Consider the following 26,614-nt stretch of genomic DNA (forward strand, 5'->3'; position numbering starts at 1 on the left):
ATTTCTTGAATTTGTCAGCAGTGCCCAAGTGGGGTCATCCATTGCGTTGGTGATCTTGTGGCTTACTGAACAATCTAAAACAAGGCCTAGCGGAACCATTTGACACTCTCTTTAACCTCAGCTTGAGCACTGGCTTTGTTTCAGCAGAGTGGAGGACAGCAACAGTAATCTCCTTGCACAAAGGTGGTCCATCAGCCGACCCCAGGAACTATAGACCCATAAGCCTAACCAGCCTTATCTGCAAGGCCATGGAAAGAATCATCATGCACCTTAACAAGAACATAGGTGACCTTCAAACTCTTGACCAGACCCATTTTGGCTTTGTTACAGGTAGTTCATGCTTATTGATCCTGGTGGACTTCTTTGAGAATGTCACCAAAGCCCTGGATGAAGTCAAAACAGTACATACTGCGCATCTTGACTTAGCCAAGGCTTTGACACAATCCCCTGCTCAGGTGTCATTGAGAAACTCTCCCAGATGTGGATTAACCCCTACGTCACTAGATGGATAACCAGCTGGCTCGCTGGCAGAACATATACTGTCAAAGTTGGGCATTCCACCTCTACCAGTAGACCAGTTACCAGTGGCATACCACAAAGATCTGTGCTGGGCTCTCTACTATTTGGGAGTTGTTTCTCAGAAGTCCAGCTGAAAGTAGATAGCCTGAGGCTTAACCAAGTTTGTTGATTGCAAACTGGGTGCAATCATTTTAAGTCCCCAAACAATGTTAACATATTACAAAAGAGGCTAATACAGACAAATGATTGGCACCAAAGCCACAGACTAAAAGTAAATGCAGAAAAGTGCATTATAACCCTCTTTGGCAAAGAGGAAGTCCCTGCAAATTACAATGTTGACAGCCCCTAAGCTCAAACCTAGTGGTGCGAGATTTGGGAACACAGGTTGATAGCAATCTAAACGTTGATCACCATGTGTCCACAGTGGTAAGGAAAGCCTACTACATTGCACATCTCATAAGTCAGTCAACTTTGTCATACAGGTCAACAGAGGAAAAAGTGCGCAACACTGCACAAAATTTCAGTACTCAGGCTCATGCCATAAGAATGACAGTTTACAGAAGGAAGATCGATTAAATTAAATAATTTAAAATGCTAAAAATAGAAATCAAAAATATACTAAAAATAGAAATCATAAAGATACTAAAAATAAAGTAAACATTTTTAAAGCTTTTTTCAGCAGAAACAAAACAAATACAACAAGAACAGACTCAGTAGCAATATAAGGATATATAACAAACAGTGCTATGAGTAAATAGAGGCACACATGTAAAAAAACTTAACCACCACCAACACATGCCATAAACTTAGTTTACATAGTGCAGATAGAGAAGTACAAAGTGAGCTATGTAGAGAGCTGTGTAAATAACAATAAGCAAAACGAAGAAAACTTTACCAGAACCACGAAACATATCACTGTATGCTATTTATTTGCTGGTACAAAGTACTTGCGCAGAAATTTCTGCTTCATCAGGCAAAATACTAAAACTGGAATAAACAAGCTTTATCTATAACTAGTTGATAAGACATCAATTAAGATTAATAAATTAGACTTAAGCAGTTGACAATTTAAAGTATATTACTTACATTACTTATTTACTCTCTCCACTGCTGCACCATTGATGATGATAGGGTTGTGTAGTTTATTCTCTTTCCTAAAATCAATGGATTTCCTTGGTTATTCCAACATTTAGTGCTAAGTTGTTGTGAGTGCACCAGTGAATGAGTTGAATATTCCCATTTTGCAGTATTCTTAGTGCGAGATTCTCCACCTCAGGTGACCCAAATGTCTGCTCCTATACAAAAACTTAAGCCTGGTTGCTGTAGGTGCGTGGGATGTCACACGTAGGGCCATAAACCAGGGGCATTAAATGTGACGTCTGCACACACAGACCTCAGAACTTTTCTGCCACAGTCGAACGTCAGATCGCATCGCTCCTCTGCTGTCAAAACGTCTAAAGCTAAGTACCCTGTTGGAGATTTTGTTCTTTTACTATTGCTTGAGTTTGGTTTGCTGACTTCCCTTTAGCCGATGTCCGCCAAAAAGGGTAAGTGCCGATGTGGGTGCCAGATTCCGCATAAAGACTCGCATGACCATTGTGTTTTTTTGCCTAGGCCAAGAACATGACCATACCTCCTGTCCCATTTGCCAGTCCTGCGTCCCCAAGATACTCAGAAGCTGTCTGGCCGCCCTCAGTCTTTACTTAGAAAAAACAGAGACTAAAAAGGTTGGCACTTAGGATGGATCCTGTGTCAGCTGCCCAGGTGGAACCGCCACGGAAAAAGGCTAAGATTCCTCTGCTTCTCCTGTGTTGCATGCCCCACCAGCTGCTGATCTAGGGGTTGAGGGATGTTCGCTAGTTCACCGATTCCCCTTGGGGAAGCTGCTGCTGAGGTACTGGCCAGCACATCCACAGAGATTGCTCAGACGGTTTCAACCGAAGTCTGGGGGAACCAGGCTCCACCAGACACCCAGCTGAAATGCCAGAATCCGAGGCCCCAGAAACTAGATTTTTCTCCCAAAACTACTCCTTTGAAAAAAAGCAAAAAAAACCTAAACATTTATCTCCTCCTGCTGAGGGATTACCAGATTGGCAGTCTTTCACTCAGTCTTTAATGCAGGGCCTTCATGGCTCTTAGGCCCCCGGCCTCCTCTTCCTCCACCATCCCTGTCCTTAGCCCAAGGCCTGCCTCAGCTACTTCTATTCCCCTGCCCATTTCTCATGAAAGCGAAGAGAAAGAAGAACTTTACTCTTCATCATCTGAAGAGTCCATTACTTACTCATCACAGATTGCCTCTTCCTTGGAATATTATTCCCCTGATGAGGAATCCATAACAGTGGACTCTCCCCCAGAGAACATCACTTTTAGAGAAACCATTACCAAAATGAAAGAATATTTCAAATGAGATACTTCCCAAATGACTGAAACTCAAAAAAGATATTTTGAGTTACTTCAAGTTGAATCACCCTCTCCTTCTGCCATCCCTCTAGTTATACCTGCATATACGGATGCATTTGCTTCAGCATCCAAAAATCCTAATTCTCAGCCATCAGCTCCTAAGAGACCTGACCATGTCTGTAAGGTGCCTGACGACCATAAATTTCTTGTAACCCCCCCGGCAGACCCAGCAGTGATTGCTGTAGCCCCAGACAAGCAGTCAAGACTTATCCCATCCTCATCCCTTCTGCCTACAGACAAAGACAGCAAAAGTATGGACAGGCTAGGCAAGAAGATCTATACCTCCTCCACCCTAACCTTCAGAGCTATTAATTATCAAACACATGATCAAATATGCCTTGGATCTGGTATCCCAAGCATCTTCACTCCTATCTTCCCTGCCTGACTCCCGTAACAAGACAGAGTTACAATCCAAACTATCTCTGGCATCTCAGGTAGCCAAATATTCAATCAGATGCATCTATGATGCAGCTGAAGCTTCTGCTAGGTCTGTTGCATCCGGCTCAGTGCTACTCAGATACTCATGGCTAAGACTTCAAGCCCAAAATCCTTGATGCTCCACTAGACCACAACCTCCTGTTGGGCAGACAGTCCGCTGAACTATTTAAAAACCCTTCAGGAGAAAAGTAAGGAGCTTCACGATATTAAACACCTTCTGGTGTCTCCCATACTAAAATACTACCGAAATTATCCAGCTAAGACCACCTAGGTCAGGAGAACTCCCTCCACTGCTACACCTCCTTCTACCGGGCACAGAAAAGGAACCAGGAGAGAGACCTCTTCTAGACCAGCCTCTTCTCAACCTCCTCCCAGACAGCCTTTTCATGACAGAAATGACACCAGTAATGTGTGACTACCTTGCCCACCAGTCCTGTCAGCTCCTCTCTCCCACTGCCTGCCCCTATGGAGAGCTATCACTACAGATCGCAGGGTTCTGGCAGTAGTGGAAGAGGGATACTTCCTTCCCTGGAAGGAAAGACCCCCAGCACGAGGCATTCCATTCCTACCCAAAAGTCAACTACACCTTATTCCCCAAATCTTAACAGGATCTACTGACCCACAGAACCATAGAGCCCATCCCCTCCAGGACAAGAAGGAAAAGGCTGGTACTAAAGGTTATTTCTGGTACCAAAAAAGGACGGCCCTTGGAGGCCAGTTCTGAACTTGTCCTTTCTAAACCTCTTTATGAAAGTTCCATCTTTCAGAATGCTATCCCTCCAGACCATCCTTCCACTATTCCCAGCCCAAGCATTCATGGGCACACTAGATCTCAGAGGCCTACCCCCCTCATCCCTATCAAACCCTTTCACAGAAAGTACTTAATGTTTCACCTGGCCCAGTTTTCACTTTCAGTTTACTGTCTTGCCCTTTGGTTTATCCACTGTACCCAAGGTCTTCACCAAATGCCTTACTCCAGCCATAGCCTATTGCAGGACCAAAGGCATTCCCATCTACCCCTACCTAAATGATATACTCATCCTTGCAGAAAGAGGACACCCTAAAAAGCCACCTGCAGTTTGTCATGTCCCTACTGAAAGGTCTGGGGTTCACCCTCAATCTATCCAAATCATCCCTAACACCACAAAATGGCAATGTTTTTCTCTGGTGCAGGATCAGAACAGACCTGATGAAGGCATTCCTTCCTCAGGACAAGGTAGATTCCCTTACAGGCCACTTCTAGGACCTGCTCCAGGTCCACCAACTATCAGCAAGACAGTTCCTGCAACTTCTGGGCCTTATGGCAGCCACCATTCTTATACTACCATTAGCCAGGATGCATATAAGGAAGCTGCAGTGGTATCTAAAGAATGTGTGATCTCAACACAACCACCTTTAGAGTTCCAGATTCTCTTCCTACCCTGCCTAAAGGCAGAATTAAGGTGGTGGATCCAACAAATTCGTACGAACCCAGGCCTTTCACTCCACCTCTCCACACCAGCTCAGCACATGCATACAGACACATCAGACCTGAGCTGGGGGGCTGCCATGAAGGACCTCAAGGTGCAAGAGAGCTGTCAGCCATCCCTACAGAAAAAAATGCATTAATGTAAGGGAGATGACTACAGTCCTTTTGGCACTGAAAGCCTTTTTTCACATCCTACAGCCAGGCCCCCTTCAAATCATTACAGACAACACCACAGTCATGTGGTACATCAACAAACAGGGGAGGGGGGACCAAGTCCTACCTCCTATGCAAGCTAGCAATCCAGGTTTGAGAACTAGCCTCCAAAAACTATTTATCGCTGCAGGCAGCCTACATCCAATCCAAGGACAATCACCAGGCGGATGCTGTCAGCAGATCATCCTCTCTGCATCACGAGTGGCTGTTGAACAGGGAAATTTTTCTAAACAGGGAAATTTTTCTAGACATTGTCCACCAGTGGGACACACCTCAAGTAGATTTGTTTGCCTCCCCGCAGAACAGACAATTGAAAAGATTTTGTACCAAGAACCACTCACCACTAGCTTGGAGAGTGGATGCCTTCAGCATTTTCATGGAAGGGACGGTTTCTGTATGCCTTTCCCCTTCCCCCTCATTCAAAAGGTCATCCTGAAAATCAGGAAGGGACATACCAAAAATCTTGCTGGTGACTCCCTGCTGGGCAAGGTCACATTGGTTCCCCCTTCTACTATCCATTGCCAAAGGCAGTCACCACAAGTTACCCCACAAGGTGGACCTACTCACACAGCAGAATGGAACACTCATCCACCCTCACCTACAGATACTATGTCTAACACTCTGGATGATAAACATTTAATTCCCTTCAGACACCACTACTCTGAGGATGTGCTTTCAGTCCTGAGAGAGGCCAGGAAGCATACTACAAGGAGATCCTACATTTCAAAATAGAAAAAATTCTCTAAATGGTGCCTCCAAAGACAGAGATCCCTTTCTAATGGGTGTCCCTCTAGTCTTAACTTGTGTGTGTGTGAACTTATCAAGGCAGGACTTTCATACTCCTCAGTTAAAGTCCACCTATCCACTATATCTGCCTGATATCCTTACACACCCTCCTGTACTCTCCAGGGTAGATGTTAAATTATTCCTGAAAGGGGTCTTGCGCACCAGGCCACCAAGGAAACACGTTCCACCACCTTGGGACCTGAACTTCATCATAGAAAAGCTCACACTGGCCCCATTCAAACCAGCCAGATCTGCAACACTTCAAATGTCCACATGGAAAACAGTCCTGCTGGTAGCCCTTACCTCAGCAAGAAGGGTGTCAGAGTTACAAGCACTCACGGCTTGTCCCCCTCCACTGTTTTCCACAAAGACTGGGTGACCCTGCGTATCAACCCTTCTTTCATGCCCAAAGTGGTCAACGAACTCTCTTTAAATCAGCCCATTCACCTACCCACCTTCTTCCCCTCTCCAACTAATGAAAGTTAGAGAATACTCCATTCCCTGGATGTGCCAAGGCAGCTAAGGTTTTACTTGGGCAAAACTAAGTCCATCAGAAAATCCATCATAAAATCTAATCAACTCTTTGTATACTTCCATCTATGGGCCCTGGGCAAGGCAGTCACCAAACAAACCATCTCCTGCTGAATAAGAAAAGCTGTCTGCTTCTGCTACTCCTTCCACGGCAAGGACTTACCTCAGGGGGTAAGAGCACATTCTACTTGGGCCATAACATCATCCAAAACCTTCTTCAAAGGCCTGGACACAGCCTCCATCCTGGAGGCAGCCACCTGGTCCAGTATACACACCTTTACCAGACATTAGGATATGGTAAGATTTTGCACAACTATTCTCATCACCTCCTCCATGTAGGCCCCCTCGTCTTACTCTTGCTAAGGCTGATTACTGTGGTGTCTTCTGCAAATTTGATGATTCTATTTCACTGATGCGTAGCTGTGTAGTCATGTGTTAGAACTGTGAAAAGTGGACTGAGTATGTAACGTTTTGGGACCCTGGTGTTTAGGGTGATAATGTTTGATGTTTTCGTACTCAAACTATTTGTGGCCTTTCAGTCAGGAAGTTGAGGATCCAGTTGCATATTTTGTTTTCTATACATAGATTACTCAGCTGAGACAGCAGTTGTTGTGGAATTTACCATATTGAAGGCAGAGCTGAAATCTATGAGCAGCATGCATACGTAGCCATCCTTATTTTCTAGGTGGTCCAAGGTGTGATGAAGTGTTAAGGCTATGGCATCTGCAGTAGAATGATTTGGCCTGTATGGGAATTGTAAAGGATCAAATGTAGCAGGTAGGAAGGATGTTATGTGATCCTTGACCATTTTTTCAAAACACTTCATCACTACTGAGGGTAAGTGCAATTGGCTGGTAATCATTTAATGATGTTGGCGATGGTTTCTTGAGTAGAGGAGTGATGCCGGTGGTCTTGGAGCATTTGATCACTTTTTCCTGGCTGAGAGATGTATTGAAAATGTCTCTGAAGACTGGTGCCAGCTGATCAGCACAATTTTTAAGTAACCTCCCTGGGATCATGTCTGGACTTGCTGCTTTGCCTGGGTGAACCCTACTTAGCTTCCTGCTTACTTCTTCCAAGTTGAGGCATAGTGATGTGGCATCTGCTTTGGTGGGTAGTCTCTTTGGGAGAGGTTCTGTTTGATTCCTCAGATCTACTGAAGTAGATGTTTAGTTTGTTTAAAAAGTCTGGGTTATCACAGCATGTGGATGTTGGCTTTATAGTGTGTGATGTTTTGAATCCCTCTCCACATCTTTCTGGTCAATGAGGTGTGTCTGTATTTTTAGACTGTAGGCCTGTTTTGCTACTCTCACTTTTGTTCAAGTTGGCCCTGGCCTTTTTCAAAGCATCTCTGTCTCCAGCCTTAAAGGCAGCATTATGCACTTACTAATTCGTATACCTCACTGTTTGGCTCTGATGGTTATATCCTTCAGGGTGGTATCATCTTCAGTGTATTTTGTGATGCATCCCACACTTGTTTCAGTGACTCATCCAGATTAATACATTGATTTGTGGTGGCAGCCTCTTTAAATAGATTCCAGTCAGTGCATTCAAAGCAGTCGCCGAGACCGTTGTTTCAGGCCAGATCCTTATTTGTTTCTTGAAAGTTTTTTCCCTTACTAGCATTGGTTTGTAGGCGGGGATAAGCAGGATGGAAATGTAATCTGAGCTACCAAGATTGGGGTGGGGGGACTGCTTTGAATGCCTATTTCTATATCTGAGTACACTTGATCCAAGTGTGTTATCACCTCTTGTAAAGATGTTTACATACTGCTTGTAGTTTGGTAGCACAGATGTTCTTCGTGTTTCACTGTTGCAGTCATCACATTTGGGTTATTCCTGCCAGGGTACCCCTCGGCCAGCCTGAATACCATAGACTTAGTATTTCTACGTTGGATGCTGTCGCTTGAAGACTGACATCAGGTCGTCAGTGGTATAAAGAAAGGCAGCTGACGCCATTAAATCCGTCTTTCTTGCCGTGGAACCCGAAGCAGAAACAGTTCGCACAAGTGCCGGACGCCCGTTACCCGAGTTTCATTTCCGAATTGAAGTTGAAGTCTTTGAAAGCTAAATACCCCATTGGGTTTCCTTTTTTCTTGCACTAACCAATGTCAGAAAAAGTTAATTGTCTCGCCTGTGGAAAGCAAATATCACACCGGGACTTCCACTCTTACTGCATCACTTGTCTAGGCCCAGACCATGACGTCCCTCATTATTGGTTCTGTGCTTTAACGCCAGAACTACTCGTCGTCGGGTCCTTATTGTAGCCAGAAATTTCTGATTACAGTCCTCGAATTCCGAGATGGCTTCTGTAAGCCATCCAACAGCAGATCTTCCTAAAAAATATAAAGATAAAGATCGAGATAGACTGCACAGGACAAAACCTTCAGATGATGCTACTGCCAAGCTGGTCGCCAGTCCTCTGAAATTCAGTGAGGCGCTTTCACAGCCCCTGATGCCTGCTTCAGTTAATTCGCAGGCCGCTACCGAGACCCTTTCGAAGTTCGGTATGCTGGAGAACTCTTTTTAGTCTAAGGATCCTGCAGTCGTCTCTACCTTGGATGGGTCCAGAGCCGCTGTACAGGCACCGGCTTCTGAGGAAGTCCTTCACAACACCGAATCCAGAAATAAACTGACGCCTTCTTTCACGGCTATCGTTCTTTCTAAAACAACAGAGTTCCTTGGGCCCCAGGGGTCGAACCACCCCCAAGAAACTGACTACCAGCCACTCTCTAGCACCAAAATGGCAGAGGACCTAATCCTGCTGATTAGGGGAAGCCAAGCCACTCCCTCAAAAAGAAAAAGTGATCTGTCTCCAGTAGTTTTGTCTGAACAAGAGTCAGATGAATCTGACTGAAGACATGCAGCCCCTCTCCACATATGAGGATTCTGATGCAGAGGAATCTATTCCTTCAGGCTCTCTCCCAGAGGATTTTTCTTTTGGGGACACCCTGCATACTTTAAGGGAGTGTTTGAAATGAGAGAGTCAAGACTACCCACAGTCTAAAAAGAGACTCAGAGAGTTCCTGGACCTTCCACAGCACAGGCCCTTAGCCATCCCCCCAGTCCTAGATGTGGTGAATGATGTCTTCCTGGGATCTAGTTTGACTCCAGATGCCCTCCCTCCTACTCCCAGAAAACCAGACAGGTACTACAGAGTCCCTGACTCTCATAAATGTCTTTTTAAAAACCCAACAGCGGACCCTGAGGTCATTACTCAAGGCCCAAAAAGGGTTAAAGCTACTTCAGCTAAGAATCCTACCCCCTCAGACAGGGATTCCAGAGCACTTGACAGATGGGGTAAAAAAGTGTACACCTCAGCTACTCTTGCTATCAGGGCACTAAATTGTCATTTGCATATACTTAAGTATCAGCAACATACCTTGGAACTCCTTAAACAAAAAATGTCCTCCTTTCCTGCATGGGCAGAATCTAAACATTTACAGGAGTTAATGCACTCTGCTGCTCAAGTAACTAAACACACATTGCACTGTGGTTTTGATGCCCTAGAAGCTTCTTGCAGGGCAGCAATCACTGGATCTGTCATTAGAAGACATGCATGGCTTAAGGAACAACCTCTGCCAGACCATGTCAGATCAAAATTGTTGGATGCACCCGTGCACAAAGATAAGTTATGTGGTACTAAAGCAGAAGAGGTGTTAAAAAGATGGAAGAAAAACTAAAATCTATGCAGACTTAATGATTTCTTACAGGTACAGTCCCCTAGGTTCAGCAGGCATTTCCCCTCCAAGCACTGGTCCTTTCCTGCACCTAGTAAACAGGGCCAGCTTAGGCCCCGTGGAGACAGACCTCCAAGACAGCAGTCCCATGGGTTGCAGAGATCTAAGCAGTGGACTGCCTCCACTTCAAACCAGGGAGTTCTAAGCCACCCCCTTATGGTAAGAACTCACATTGACTCATCCCCTCCTGACCTTGCCTCTGCCCACCATCACATACCCCTAGCAGGAAAACTCTCTTTTCACTCAAGCACCTGGGCCACTATTACAAAGGACCAATGGGTTCTGAACATTGTGTCTCAGGGGTACATATTCTCTTTCCACACCCTTCCATCCCCAAAAGGGTTCCCAGATCTACCACCAAATCAGTGGGCAGACACTGAAAAGCAAATCCATACCCTGCTGTCCTTGGTAGCAGTAGAACACGTTCCTGCAGAGCAGATAGGCCAAGACTTCTACTCCAGACTTTTTCTAGTACCCAGAAAAGAGGGCACCTGGTGCGATCCCCATCCTCGATCTATCCATTCTAAACACCTTCCTGGTGATCCCAAAATTCAAAATGCTCACCCTACAACAGCTGCTACCCATGCTCTCCAAGGATGCTTGGCTAGCCACCCTGGACGTAAAAGAGGCCTACCTCCACGTTCCCATCAGGGAGTCCTGCAGAAAATAACTTTGCTTCAGGGCAGGATCTCAACACTTTCAGTTTCCTGCGCTTCCCTTTGGTTTACCTACTCCTCCCAGAGTTTTCACAAAATGCCTGGCTCCAGCCATTGCTTTTTGCAGAAAAAGAAATGTTAAAATTTACCCCTACTTTGGCTTGCCTAACACCAGAGAAACAAAGTTTCCTATCAGCTTACTTCTCTTAACTGGCCACCAGGCCCCAGCTTTCTGCAACGGAAATCCTGCAGGCCCTGGGGTTCATGGAATCTTGCATACTCATTGTTCCATATGCCAGGCTGCATATATGGAAACTTCAGTGGTACCTAAAGAGCCTTTGGTGTCAACACTCTCAAGATCTGGAAACTCTTTTACCTATTATTCCTTGCCTGAGGAAGGAATTTCTTTGATGGGCAACAGCCTGCTCCCACAACAAGGGACTTTCCTTCTCCCCACACCCCACTGTTCAGACCCTCACCACAGATGCATCAGCCTACGGTTGAGGTGCACACCTGGACGGCAGGTGCATACAGGGCCAGTGGAACCCCTAGCAACTCCCCCTCCACATCATTCAAAAAGAGATTATGGCTGTGCAGCAGGCCTTTGTAGCTTTCAAACCCCTTCTCTCTCCAGGGGTTCTCCTGATCAAAACAGACAACTCCACAGTGATGTGGTACATCAACAAACAGGGAGGGACTCACCCCTACCCGCTGTGCAAGCTTGCCATGACCCTTTGGTTTACAGCCTCTTCCACGCAACTACACCTGTTAGCATAATACCTGCCAGGCTCTCTCAACTCCCTGGCAGACCAATTAAGCAGAAAACTTTTGGACCCCCACAAGTGGCAACTCAACAGAAACACCTTTTTACTAATAACTCAGAAATGGGGAAGCCCGGAAGTCGACCTCTCTGCCTCCCACACCAACCATCAGCTCAGCAAATTCTGCACCAGGGAGCATCACTGCATGGCATGGAAAGTGGATGCCTTGTCCTTCCCCTGGGTAAACCTCTCCATCTATGCCTTTCCTCCCCTACCTCTCATTCCCAAGGTACTGATCAAAGTAAGGGAAGAAAAAACAAGGACCATTCTCATAACTTCAGACTGGCCCAGACACCACTGGTACCCCTTTTTGCGCAGCCTGTCTCCACTGCCCCCATGGAATCTTCCTTAGATTCCCAACCTCCTAACCCAGAGGGAAGGGGAATTCATGCACCCCCAACTGCAGGCACTCAGTTTGGCACCTTGGCTTATACCCTGCCCCTGACCAATCTGCCATCCTCAGTAAACAGGTTCTGGATGTTATCCGAGAGGCCAGACACCCTAGCACCAGAAAGTCTTATACAGATAAATGGAAAAGGTTCTGCACCTGGATCCAGGCTAAGGGGGCCAATATGGCACAGCCCTCCATCCCTCTCATCCTGGATTACTTAGCTGACCTACTACACAGTGGTCTCTCTTTCTCCTCTATAAAAATTCATGCCTCTGCTATTTCAGCTCATTTTCCCACTGAGCAGCCTCTTTTTTCACACCCTCTGATAAAACAGTTCCTCAGAGGGGCTAACAATTTGAGCCCCCCCAGAAGGGCACCAACACCAGCTTGGGACCTTAACTTTGTTTTGGAAAAGCTCACCCTGCTTCCTTTCAAACCAGCTTATTCTTCAGAGCTAAAATTTCTCTCCTGGAAGACAGCCTTCCTGCTGGCCATCACTTCAGCCAGAAGAGTCTCTGAGCTGCAAGCACTCACGGCAGTGGAACCCTTCATCATCTTCCATGCAGACAGGGTATCCCTCGGAACTAATCCATCCTTCATGCCCAAGGTTGTGTCCAGTGTGGCTCTCAATCCATCCATTTGCCCACCTTCTTTCCTAACCCTCAAAACAAGGGGAAAGGATTCTGCACTCTCGTACACAGACAGCTGAGATACTATTTGGACAGGACTAAACCCTTCAGAAAATCTGATCAACTGCTGGTTAGCTTTGCTTCAGGACAGAGGGCAAAGCCATCTCCAAGCAAACCATTTCCAAATGGATAGCACACTGCATCCTTTTCTGCTACAAACAGCATGGCAAGCCTCCCCCCAAGGGTGTCAGGACACACTCCACCAGAGCAGCCTCCACCTGTTCAGTTTTCCTCAGAGGAGTCCTCACCAGGGACATCTTGGAGGCTGCCATCTGGACATCTGTTCATACTTTTACCAAGCATTACCACCTGCCTCTCTTCTCCAAATCCAGGGCATGGTTTGCCTCTGCAGTCTTGCAGGGCATGCTAGCCAGCCCCTAGCTTCCTGGACTGCCTCCACCCATTTCCTCAGCTTTGGGAATCTACCCAAATTTGATGACTGCAACAGTGAAACATGAAGAACATAGTACAGTTGTGTACACTTACCATAAATGTAGACGTTCGAGTGTCTTCACTGTTGCAGTCCTGGTTTCCCTCCCTCCTTCCCCCCTTTTCTTTTTGTTACCTTTCTTCCTTGTTGTTCTTTTCTTACAAGGGATATATTGGTATTTATTTTCCAGTGGTGAGGTTCTGCCACAAGAGCCTGGCCTCCTATTTTGGGGGCTCCTGACCAGTTAGGGCAAGAAAAACTGTGGCGTCGGCTGCCTCCCTTTATTCCACTGATGACCTGACGTCAGTCTTCAAGAGTCAGCAACCGATATAGAAATACTAAGTCTCTGGTATTTAAGCTGGTCGGGGGCTACCCTGGCCAGGGATAACCCAAATGTGATGACTGCAACAGTGAAGACACTCGAACATCTACATTTATGGTAAGTGTGCACAACTGTACTTTTTTCAGTCTGGCCTGATTGAAATCCCCAGCTAAAATGGTGACACATTCTGGGTTCTTGTTTTTCAGATCACAGGCTAACTGTTACAGGCTGGTGGAGTGCTTCATTAGTGTTTGCACTCAGAGGTATGTAAACTGCAGTTGTAAAGATAGTTGAAAACTCCCTGGGCAAGTAGAATGCATAACATTTAATTGTAAGGTATTCAGTGTCCGCTGAGCAGTGGGCAATAACAGCATCACTGTTTTCACACCAGCTGCTGTTGTATATACATACTTCACCCATCTTTAGTTTTGCCACTAAGAGTCTGTAACCTGTCTGCTCTGAATAAGGAGAATGTGCCTATCCCTTCAGCTTGGTCATTGATATTTGAATTTAACCAAGTCTCAGTGTATATAATAATACAGCTGTTCCTTACCTTACTGTTTGTGTTAACGTCTAGCCTGTTAAAGGCCATTTTGTTATCCAGAGATCTTACGTTAGCCAGCAATATAGAAGTAATTGCAGGCCTGAGCAGAGCTTTTCTTAATCTGCCGCTGATGCCAGCTTTGTTGCCCCTTTTCCTAGGTCTGTCACATCTCCTACGCTTTCTCAGTTGATTTTTGTTTGTTTGTTTGAGAGACAGGGCAGCTACAGCACTCAGGGTGAATCTTCAGCACTATTCCCAATTCATGAAGTGATTCAGGCCTCACAGGGCCTGCAGACACCAGCCCTGCAAAACACTTGCATGGCGAGCCAGATTCCAGAAGATTCAGCAAAGCAAAACGATCATAACACCTTCCCACATTCGACAATTCAGTAAAATTTGTAAATTCAAGTAAATCCGCTGCAGAAAAAGAGCTAGAGTGAGTAGTGTATTTGTGAGCCATAGTAGCCTCAGCCATGCAGGGCACTGCTCTATTTTTATTTTTATTTTTTTTGTTAATATAACGTCTCTGTACTTGACCCTCATCAGACCACTGAATACAACCTTCCCTTTTGCATGTACTTCACTAGGCACCTGCAGCAGCTGGAGAGACCATGGAAGTTTCTCAACAATAAAATTCAGGGCCTCCAAAACCTAACCTATATGGAAAGACTGAAAACCCTGTCACTGTACTGTGCATCCTACAGGCTGCTTAGAGGCGAATTGTGTGTGGACAACAGAGCAGTCCCTGACCTAGCCCTAATGGAAATACTGCACATCCGCAAATCAGATGGGACAAAGGTCAGTTGCTCCTGGGATCTCAGCCTAGCCTCTGATATTAGCAGAACATGCTGGTGAGACATAAATGTCTCTCATAGATTGCTGCTTCTGTGGAATAAACTCCTAATTCGTATGAAGCAGAGCTCCTCAGTAACCCAATTCAAGCACAACTTAAGACAGTTGGATGGGAGACTGTAAATTCAGCCTCAGGGTGGCACCTTTGTCCCTCATGGACAGGGTCAGTCGATTCTAATCATAGACTCACTGTGTGAATAACAACCATCTTGTTAATAGTTGGGAGGGTGGCCTAATGTTTAAGGTGTTTGCCTTACAAACACAAGGTGCAGGGTTTGAGTCTCACAAGGGATAATTGGCTAGGCTTAAAATGGCTCGCAAGGGCAGTTAGCTTAGTACTAATCTATGAATCTGTTAATCTAACCAAGTTCTGTTAGGGGACACTGGTATAACATGGTTAGGATTGTAAAGGCCCTAGGGCCATTAGCCTAGTAACCTATGAAGTGGGCATACTTTTCTAAGTGGAAGGAATCTGTTGTAACTTAAAACCATGCAAATACTTTATCAATAATAAATGAAAGAAAATGAACTTGGTGCTTGTTGCAGCAATTAACTTGGCTGCTATGTACAAGTCTTCTGCAACAAATTGTGTATTTTCAGTGAAAAAAGTCTGAATTCATGATGTCGTTGGATTCTTATTGTTTGAAACTATTTTTCTGAGTGGTTAAAATCCTCAAAGTGGCAAGATAATATATAAATGAACCTATGAGTGGTAGGAATGCATGGAAAAGCTGAGTGCAATTGTTTAGTCTGTAAGGGTAGTAAACTCAAAAGTGATGTCTTGGTATACATATAACTGGCACCCCTAAAGTATTCTATTACAGTGAGTATAATTAAGTAAATGTACTTTTTCAATAAGCATGCATATGTCATTTCTAGGAAAATAGTTTGCTTTATATTATTTCAAACTTTTTGCGTGTAAAACAGGTGAAAATGCTCTGTTACTTAAAATGCTTGTGTTTGCATCACCAGATCACTGTACACACTGACTAGACTTGTGAGAAAGTTTGTGAGAGAGTCTTACTAACGCACAAAAGATGTTATTGGGAAGGCTGTCATCTAGTATCTTTATTTTGTAAGTTGCAAGTCATTTCTGTGACTTTTCTTTTTCAGGCAGTGGACAAGCTTTCTTTCAGCAGCATCTACAGCAATATATGTTTATATGTATTCCTTCTATTACTACTTTTTCAAAACAAAGTAAGTGATTTTTTGTTCTTTATACTAAGGGTATATGACATCTGAACTGTAGACAGTATATGCATAAAGTACATTTCACAAAACATATGCTGGTTTTCTGTTAGCTTCTTCGTACTGTTAGCAGCTGTCTAGGAGTACTTTAGTAGTAGCAATCTTAATATATGCTTTGGTGTAATACAACTAGATGTATGATCCTGTAGTTTGGCTGTCATTGTTAACTTTTGTTTATTATTGTTAACCATGTAAGAGTGCTGATTCATGATCCCTTTTCATCCATAGCCTGGAAAGCAAAGGCAAAGATTATTACTGTATAGGTGTAGGTACGGGTGCAGACGTGAGTGCTTTTGCGTATATATGTGCACACGTTTGCATGAGTGGATGTGTGTGTTTCTATATAGATAGGTAAGGACACACACGCAGTAGCAGTTCAGTTTGTCAACAGTGCAAACTGAAGTATCATGTTTACTAATTGTTTTACTGACTGTTCATTTTGTTGACACAGGTAAATTGGTCTGTGTTGTGGTGGGAGTGTGTATGCAATTGTTTGTGGGTTAGAGTAATGGTGAGGAAAGGGGATAGATTTTGTCCATTTGTGTCAATGTTTGCAGGTTAAGGTTAGAGTAAGGTTTGGGTATTGGGAAAACTTTCGTGTTGTGTCTGAACATACCTTCTGTAGTGGTAATGTTATAGAAAGGATTTTTCTATGGTACAGTGCAGGGTTAGGGGCAGAGTTAGCCCCCCCCTGACCAGCACCACAACCTTACTAATGAATGCTAACAGCACCTGTAATCCTGCACACTACCCTTGAAAAAAAGTGTCTAATGTTGTTGATCTTCTTTCCATTCATCACTGATGGGTTCGGCTCTGAGCCCTCGGAACAGAGTCGGCCTAATACCAAGCTCGCACCAGCCAAAAACTATCGAGCTAAACTTCTACCCACACTGCCCTTCTCCATATTAGATCTCGTTTGCCGCATATCCGTAAAGCGGCATTTCAGCCGAGCTCACAGCTAAGTGGAAACTTTTTGATATTTTGTGGAAAAATTTGTCTGTTTGCTTGTCGTTTGTGACTTATATCTATTAATCTTTATATTTACAGTTAGATTTACAACTTTTTCACTTCTTCTACCCATTTGGTAATCTTTAAAGTACAATTGATGGTACGGCCTTCTCTCTTTACACTTGTGGTTTTCCTTGAATACCATCACTGGTATTTCTTCTCTCCTTTCCTTTTTTCTGTCTAGTTGTGTGATGTGAAGTTGTTAAATCTCACCGTTTATTCTCATTGATGGGCTCGGAGCCGATCCTCGGCTCCAACACGGGTGATAGCAAAGCACAAGGTTTGCCAGTAGCTTGAGACTAAACCCCTTATCCCACAATGCACTGCTGGAATTACCTCAGATCTAGTTTGCCGTGACAAGAGAGATCTCGGTGATCCAGCTAGCTCGGACCATTAGTGATAAAAATAAAAAAAACAGCAAGTTTTGATAAAAAAAACTTTTTTTGTTTGAGATTTTCATAAGATAGTTGTGTGTTAGTGTTTGAAAATTTGATAATAGAATCTATAATTTTGGATAGTTAGTGCCTTGTTGGTTTAGTCGTTTTGTGTGGGCCTTTAGCCCTATTTAGACATATTAATCTTTTTCTAATAGTCAGGGGTTTTCTCTGTGGGCCTCTTTAGCCCTGTATTTGTAAACTATAGTTAATTGTTATAGATAGTGCCCGGATTGGGCGTAGTTGCTTTGTGGGTCTTTACAAGTAAAGTTAGGACTTTACTGTCTTAGTTTTTGCAGTATACTGGCTTGTTTTACCGTAACTATGTCGGATGACAAGGAAAAATCCCATCCTAAATCGGGATTCAAGAAATGCCCAGATTGTGGCAGAAAATGTCAGTCACTGATGGACACATTCAGTGTGTCTACTGTCTGGGGGCTAAACACCTCCAAGACACTTGCAGCATTTGCCATAACTTTTCTTCAAGAGTCCTCTTGGAGAGAAGGAGGAAGCTAATAGACAGGGAATTACTACAGCATTCCTTTTCTGAGGTGTTGGGTAGCCATGAGGGTACTAGCACGTCCTCCAAATCCTCAAAATCTTCAGATCCCAAAGTGGCAAAAAAGGCAAAAACTTCAGAGGGAGGGTCATCGGTTCCACAGACCTCTGAACCGAGTGTACCTTTGATTCGGAGCCAGCTCTCAGTATTGGAGCCGGTCTCTGAAGTTCCGTCTTCTCTGCTCCAGTCAGCACCTTCGGTGCATTAATCTAAGTCCTCAGTCAGCCTTTCAGATTTGGACATGAATTGGCTAGTGCAGAAGCTTTTACAGGCACCAGGACTTGCCAAATTGTTGTCGGCCCCGACCAGCTCGTCGGTGCCGAAGACCATGGAACTGGATTTGTCTCCTCCTCCGAGCCGTACTGGACTCTCGGAGCTGAAGGAAACTGAACCGATGATTGTCAAACCATTGGAGCAGATACCCATACCGGTGGTATCTGCTCCATCTACTCGGATGTCCTCGGCACCCACCGAGGACTCTAGGAGCCAACACTCTCCCATCGGTTCTAGGGAGGATAGTCAAACCGATTTGTCGGTGCCGACTCTTCCTCTCAGGGCTTCGGCTCGGATGAGCTCAGCTCCTACCTCGGGCTCGGACCCCATGGTTTTGGTGCAGGAGGATCGGACGGTACTCTCGGGTCCGTCCACTCCTCGTTGGAGCCATGGTGCCTTCGATGCTATGAGGAGAGTTTTGTCTCCAAAGACAACGTCCGCATCGGTTCGGCCTTCCCTCTCCCCTCAAGCTCCTGTGTCTGCTTCTTCGTCTACCGGTCCCCCTAAGCGTAGAGACCCTGAGCCTCAAGTACCCCCACAGGGCATTCCCTGCTTGAGACCTCCCCAGATCCCCCCACTGAGGAGGTGCCCAGGAAGAGACTGTGCAAGAGGAGGCACTTAGATTCCCCACAGGAGTCTTTGACATCTGACACTGGCTTGGACGAGTCAGAAGGGTCCCCTCGATCCCCACCTCTGAGGATATCTCCTTTGCAGAGATGCTAGAAATCCGTAGTCAGTGGGGCGATTGGCAGTCCAAGACCCCTACTGAGGATGAGTCTGTGCTCTTGAAGGCTTTTGGGTCTCAACCTTCCACTTCTTGGGTGTCTCCGCCTTACGACGAGCTCATGGAACTGATCTCTCGTAAGGCGTGGGAGTCACCGAAGGCCATGGAACCTGTTCCTCGCAAGCCCAATAAATTCATGTCTGCCCCAGTGGACAAGCCATTTTTGACAAAGGGAGTGCCTGTTGATGCCATGGTGGTAGCTGCAGCCACCAAAAATGAAGTGTCTGAGACATCCACATCTATCCATCCTCCTAACAGAGATTCTAGGGTCATGGATAGATATGCGAAACACATGTTTAGTTCAGTGACTTTTTCTCTGCGATCACTGAACTACTTAACCCATTTTACGAGATTACAAAGAGATCTCCTGAAAGAACTAGGAGATACTCTCCAGGGTACGGTAGCTGCAGGGGTGGCCGACAAAGTCAATGTCCAGCTCGCTACCCTAAACTCAGTGGTAAACTCATCCATGCGTCTCATATCCTATGCCAGCTGATGGTTCGAGTAGAGCCGCTAGTTCAGGCATTGCTCTTCGAAGACAAGCCTGGATGCGTCTCTGTTCCTTTGAGGAACCCTTTAAGTCTTCCTTTATCAACACCCCATTCGATGGCGCATCACTGTTTAGGCCTAAAGTAAAGGAAACTTTAACCAGGTGTGAGCAGAAAGGCAAGACCTTATCTGCCGTTGGAGTCCGTTTTTCTACCCCTACTCGGCCCTACCCCAAGGGCCCTAGGGGAGGGAAAATGTTGTTCTGAAAAGCACAGGGAGCCTTTCAAGACACACGTGGAGAAACCCCCTCTAGAGACAGAGGAGTAGGTTATAACGGAAGACGCCGCCCTCGTGGCAGAGGGGGTCCGCAAACAGGATGACAGGGGTCAGTTCTCCGGTCAACCCTACCATCGCCCCTGAAAGGGGGCCCGACTGTTCGGCTCTGGAGGCAGTTTGGGGTTGCTTGTCTTTGTACCCAGAAGCCTGGCTAAACATAACATCAGATACATGGGTACAAAGCATCATTTCCAGAGGATTTTTCATACTGATCTCTTCCCCTCCCATTCCTGTAAACAGAATCCCAGATGTTCCACCCAGTCTCAGGGAACAAGCAATCGTAGAGGTCCACAGATTGCTAGAAAAAAAAGAGTCATCCAACCAGTCCCAGCAGACCAAGTTGGATTCGGAACTTACTCAAGATTCTTTTTGGAACCAAAGAAAACAGGGGACTGGAGACCTATCTTGGACCTCAGCAGACTCAACCAGTTCGTAAAGAAAGAGAAGATCCGAATGGTCACGTTTCAGTCCATTCTTCCCTTCCTAGGAAAGGCGATTGAATGTGCTCCATAGATCTCAAGGACCGTGTACAATCACATAAAGATGAACAGACGCTCCAGAGATCATCTGCGTTTCCGGCTGGGAGCCAATCATTACCAGTTTCGAGCCCTGCCCTTTGGTCTCACTACAGCCCCCAGAGTGTTCACCAAATGCATGGCAGTGGTCACGGCTCACCTGAGACGTCTAGGATTCCAGGTGTTTCCATACCTAGACGATTGGCTCCTTGCCACTACCACCAGGCATCAATTGACTCAGGCAACACAATACACTCTGACACTCTGCCATCAATTAGGCATTACAGTCAACTTCGAAAAGTCTGCCTTATCGTCATCGCAGCATACCGTTTTTATAGGAGCAGAGTTAGATACCTCAACTACCACTCTACATCTTCCTATCGAAAGAGTCTCACTTCTCCGCCAACACGTCAGCTGACTGGTGTCAAAGAACAAAGCTACAGCAGGAGAGGTTTTGAAGGTGCTAGGTTTGATGGCGGCAGCAATCCTGGCTATACCACTCGCAAGGATGCATGTGCAAATTCTTCAATGGCTCCTCTTTGCTCAATGGTCGTACCAGAAACTACCAATGCACCACATGATTCTCATCACGGATTCTTGCAAGAGAGACCTTCGGTGGTGGTTGACGTCTCCATGTCCCAATTGGAAGACCCTTTGTGCCCCCCCCCCCCAGTAGCCACTGACAACGGACGCTTCCCTGATAGGGTGGGGGGGGGGGGCATTTTCAGGGAAAGACTGCCCAAGGCACATGGACAGATCAAGAATCACATCTGCACATCAGTGTTCTAGAGTTGAGAGCGGTACTTCTGTCATTGCAGTACTTTCAGGACTCTCTCCCTCTAGGAACTATTGCATTTCAGACGGACAACATGTCAGTAGTCTGGTACTTGAACAAGCAAGGCAGAACCAGGTCTTACCCCCTTTGTCGAGAAGCCCTCAGCATCTGGCAATGGGCTGTGTCATCCCAGCATTTTCTGTTAGCAACGCACATCCCGGGGAAATCCAACGTGATAGCGGACAAGCTAAATAGGGCGATATTGCTCTCTCACGAGTGGTCTCTCAAACAACAGGTTGTGGAGTTGATTTTCCGCAAATGGGGCCAGCCTTGCTGCGACCTCTTTGCCAGCCACATCAATTCAAAATACAGAAGCTACTTTGCCCTAATACCACCTCCTGGTCATCCCCTGAGAGATGCACTTTTACATGATTGGCCCCCGGGTCTCCTTTATGCATTTCCACCCTTCCCATTGATACCCAGATTTTTACAGAAAGCAAAATTGCTGGGAAGGACTATTATTCTCATAGCCCCCTACTGGCCTCGACAGATTAGGTTCCCGTTTCTCCACCATCTGTTGGAAGATCCATGGATCCTGGACCCAGTTCCGGACCTTCTGACGCACCCATCAGGGGACCTCCATCCTTCACTGCAGTCCCTGAAACTGACTGCTTGGCTAATCCACTTCCCCTAATTGCCAGGCTTCATTCAATTTCAGAAGATACAAGACAAGTTCTCTTGTCTTCTCACAAGCCATCTACCAGGAAATTATGTGGCAGTAAATGGAAAAGGTTCTCAATTTGGGCCAACACACAGAAAATTGACCCTTTCTGAGCTCCGCTATCATCTATTTTAGAATTCTTGACAAAAGATTTTTAAGGAAGGGGCAGCAGCTGCTACAGTTAGAGTCCAGTTAGCTGCCATCTCAAATTTTCACCTTGGGTTTGGTGGCTCAAATGTTATGGGCCATAAATTATCTAAGACTTTTCTTAAAGGTGTTCTTCACATGAGACCTCCTATCAAAATTCCCTATTCTCCCTGGAATTTAAACTTTATGCTGTCTCAAACTATTCTTCCCCCTTTTGAACCAGCATCTTGTGATCTCAAATATTTATCCTGGAAAACTATTTTTCTAGTGGCCATTACTTCTGCCCGCAGAGTGTCAGAACTTCAAGCATGATCTATCTACCTTACATGATTTTCCATGCTGAGAGAGTATCTCTCAGAACAAACCCCTCATTTTTACCTAAAGTCTGTTCTGAATCAAATATCAATCAGGTCATTGAGCTGCCAGTCTTTTTTCCCAACCACTCTAGCAAATTGGAATACATGCTGCACAAACTTGATGTACACAGACCGCTCAGATTTTATCTTGACAGAACTAAGGATATTAGAAAATCAGATCAACTTTTTGTATCCTTCTCAGAAGCTAGAAAAGGCAATCCAGTGGCTAAAACAACCTTATCTAGATGGTTATCCGATTGTATATCCTTTGTTTATGAGAATGCAAGTATGCCATTAACACACAAACCTAAGGCTCATTCTACCAGAGCCGTCTCTACGTCTTCTGCTTTTCAAGCTAAATTGCCCCTTGACAATATTTGCACTGCAGCCACTTGGTCTAAGCCTCATACCTTTATCATGCATTACAAAGTAGATAAGGCTTCAAGGGACAGATCTTCCTTTGGTTCCACGGTACTGAAGAACATACTTCCATGAGCCACCCAAGATTGAGGGTGCTATGGACGCTACCCATCAGTGAGAGTAAACGGCGAGATTTATCAAGAAGTTATGTACTTGCATAACGTTTCATGTGAGTTGTTTATCTTGCCTTTATTCTCACGTCCCTCCCTCCTTCCCCCTTCTGGCTGACTGTTGACTTAGAGACGAGTACCATCTTGGTTATTCAATATTTCTTCCTCCCCTTCGGGAAGTGGTCTTGGTAGAAATAAATAAAAGGGCATGTATATGTATATGTATATGTATATCTATATATATATATATATCTATATATATATATATATATATATATATATATATATATATACTGTTACTCGCAGCAAACAAGATCGGAGGTAATTCCAGCAGTGCATTGTGGGATAAGGGGCTTGGTCTCGAGCTACTGGCAAATCTTGAGCTTTGCTATCGGCTGTGCCGGAGCCAAGGATCGGCTCCGAACCCATCAGTGAGAATGAAGGCGAGATAAACAACTCACATGGAACGTTATGGTAAGTACATAACTTCTTTTTTTTGACTCTTTGAATAGATACTGTGTGTATTTAGATAGGTTTAGACATAAAGAGAGTAGAAGTTATATTTTTATCTAAAGTTTTTGATTGTTGTGTTTAACTTTTTCATGATGTCTGATAAGAAGGGTACATCAGGTTTCAAGCATTGTACTTTGTGTAATGGTAGACTTCCAAATAGCGACTCTCACGATGATTTTATCTATTGCTTGGGGGTGCCCCATCTTTCATTCCAACCTCCCTGTGTGATTTGTCAAAAGTTTCATCCAGCACACACTGAACGAGCGCAAGAATAAGTTAATACTGAAGGGCTTGCTTAAGTCACCCTTTTCAGAGGCCCTTTCTGTGATGGAGGTCTCAACCCCTCCTAGGAAAAACAAGAAAAGGCCCCATTCAGATGTTCTTCGTGTTTCACTGTTGCAGTCATTACATTTGGGTAATCTGCTGGCAGGTTGCCCTCAGTCGGCCTGAATTCCAAAGTCTTGGGTCCTGCGTCGGTTGCTGTCTTCTCTTCCATGACGTCAGGGGTATAAAACATGCAGCTGACGCCATTTTCTTTAGTTTTTCTTGCCGCGCAGTGCCCGAAGCAGAAGCATTTTGCAAGTGCCGGTCAGCCGACTACTGAAATATTCGAGTTTGAGTTTCAGAACCGAAGTCTTCACTAAAGCTAAGTACCCCGTTGGGGAAACTTTTTTCTTGCTTTTTACCGATGTCAGAAAAAGTTAATTGTATTACTTGTGGGAAGCAAATACCTCATAAGGATTTCCATTTATACTGTATTCCTTGCCCTAGGCCCTGATCACAACGTGCCTGGCTGTCAGTTTTGTGTTACATTTAACCAACATACTATTAAGCGTCCGTATATTTTTGCATCAAAGTATTTTGGAAACAGATTTAACTACCCAGAAATGTTGTCGGATAGCAATCCGACTACCGGAGTACATAAAAAACGCAAAGAAAAGGACAGAGAAAGGAAGTTGAGATCCAAAACCAACGACGAAGCTTCTCCTAAGCCAGTTGCCGGTTCGCCGGTACTCGGTGAGGCGCTTTCGCAGCCCCTGATAGCCGCTACCTTCGAGTCGCAGGCCTCTACTGACACCCATGTGGAGTCCGGCATGCCGCAAGATACTCAAGGTATTGGACAGACGGATGTATCTCCCTTGGATGGCTCCGGAGCTGCTGAGCAGGCACCGGCTTTTGAGGGTGTATTCAGACCTCAACATTTATATATCAAACCGACGACAGCTGCAAAACCAAAGACAAAGGCAACTTCTAAAACTAAAAAAATGACGCATGAGCCACGTGCACAGGCCTCTATGCCTAAAAAACAGATGATCAAAATGGCCTTATTACCTTGATCAGGGGTACCCATCCCCCTCCAGATAAGAGGCCTAGGCAAGACACTGATTATAAATCTTCAGATCAGGTTTCTATTTCTTCTGATCAGGAATTATCTATACCTCCCTATGAGGATTCTTATGCTAAGGAGTCTATTCCATCTGCATCTCCACCAGAGGATTATTCATTTGGAGAGACCTTGCATACTATGAGGGAGCATTTTCACTGTGAGAGTCGAGACTTCTCAGAATCAAAAAAGAGGCTCAGGGATTTCCTTCTACTCCCTCAACACAAGCCTTTAGCCATTCCCCCTGTTTTAGACATTGTGGATGATGTGTTTTCGGAGTCAAGCTTGACCCCCCGATTCCTTACCTCCATCTCCCAGTAAGCCTGACAGATATTACAGGGTCCCTGACTCTCATACATTTTTATTCAGAAACCCTGCTGCTCAACCTGGAACTATTTCACAGGGTCCAAAGGGAGTTAAGGCCTCAACAGCAAAAAATCCTATACCCTCTGACAGAGATTCAAGGGCACTAGACGGGTGGGGGAAAAAGGTTTATACATCTACAACCTTGGCAGTCAGGGCCTTAAACTGTCAATTAATTTCATATGCTCAAGTACCAACAACATGTTATGGGATTGCTGAAACAGAAAATTATGTTGATTTCAGAATGTGCAGAAAATAAAGAATTATTGCATGCAGCTGAACAAGTTGGAAAGCATACTTTGCAGTGTGGTTTTGATTCCTTAGAGGCCTCCTGCAGGGCCGCAGTTACTGGATCTGTGATTAGGAGGCATGCCTGGTTAAAGGAACAAAATTTGCCTGATCATGTTAAAGCTAAATTGCTAGATGCACCTTTACAGCATGATTCTCTGTTTGGTATTAAGGCAGAAGAGGTTTTAAAGAAAATGGAAGACAAAGCTAAGTCTATACAAACTGTTAGACTTCTTACAAGTGCAGCCACCAAGATTCAGTAGACACTAGCCTACAAAAAATTGGTCCTTTCCTGTGTCTGACAGAGCTCAAAAGGGCAAATCCAGATGCCCAAAGGGTGCCAGATACCAGGCGCAAGATTCATACAGGTCAAAGCAATGGGGCGCATCTACCTCCAAATCAGGGGGAGATAAAGCGCAAACCTACAGAAAACAGTCCCAATGACTTCCCTGTGCCTATACCAAGCACTTACCTTTTGACAGCACCCTTAGGGGGGGGAAATAGCACTTTTTGCTCAAAATTGGCAGTTAATAACCCAGGACAAGTGGGTACTAAACATAGTATCACAAGGATACTGATTCCATTTCCACACTCTGCCAGTGGAAAACAGTTGGCCAGATCTCCCCAAAAATCAATGGGCAGAGGCACAGAAACAGGTTACGTCCCTCATGGATATGGGGGCCATTCAACCAGTACCAGAACAGGAAAAAGGACAAGGTTTTTACTCAAGACTGTTTATGGTACCCAGAAAGGACAAGGCCTGGCGGCCAATACTGGATTTATCAATTTTGAACACATACCTGGACATTCCAAAATGCAAAATGCTGACTTTGCAGCAGCTTCTACTCATGCTGGGCAAGAATGCTTGGCTGGTGACATTAGACCTAAAAGAGGCATACCTGCATGTCCCAATAAGACAATTGTGCAGAAGATACCTCAGATTCAAGGCTGGCTTAATGCATTACCAATTCTCTGCACTGCCCTTTGGCTTATCTACTGCGCCCAGGGTCTTTACAAAGTGCCTGGCACCA

The 26,614-nt window shown here is 45.1% G+C and overlaps 1 protein-coding gene across 1 annotated transcript in view; it reads left to right on the forward strand.

The window, feature by feature from the left end:
- TM9SF3 (transmembrane 9 superfamily member 3) overlaps positions 1-26,614 on the forward strand; it is a 1,446,273-nt gene that overhangs the window by 1,158,220 nt on the left and 261,439 nt on the right. The window contains exon 13 of the mRNA XM_044056575.1: positions 15,974-16,057. Within this exon, the coding sequence (XP_043912510.1) occupies positions 15,974-16,057 (84 nt within the window). The remainder of the gene's footprint in view (positions 1-15,973; positions 16,058-26,614) is intronic.

Source organism: Protopterus annectens, chromosome 14.part0 (genome assembly GCF_019279795.1).
Source record: "Protopterus annectens isolate FY-2018-M chromosome 14.part0, PAN1.0, whole genome shotgun sequence".
NCBI classification, from domain to species: Eukaryota; Metazoa; Chordata; order Ceratodontiformes; family Protopteridae; genus Protopterus; species Protopterus annectens.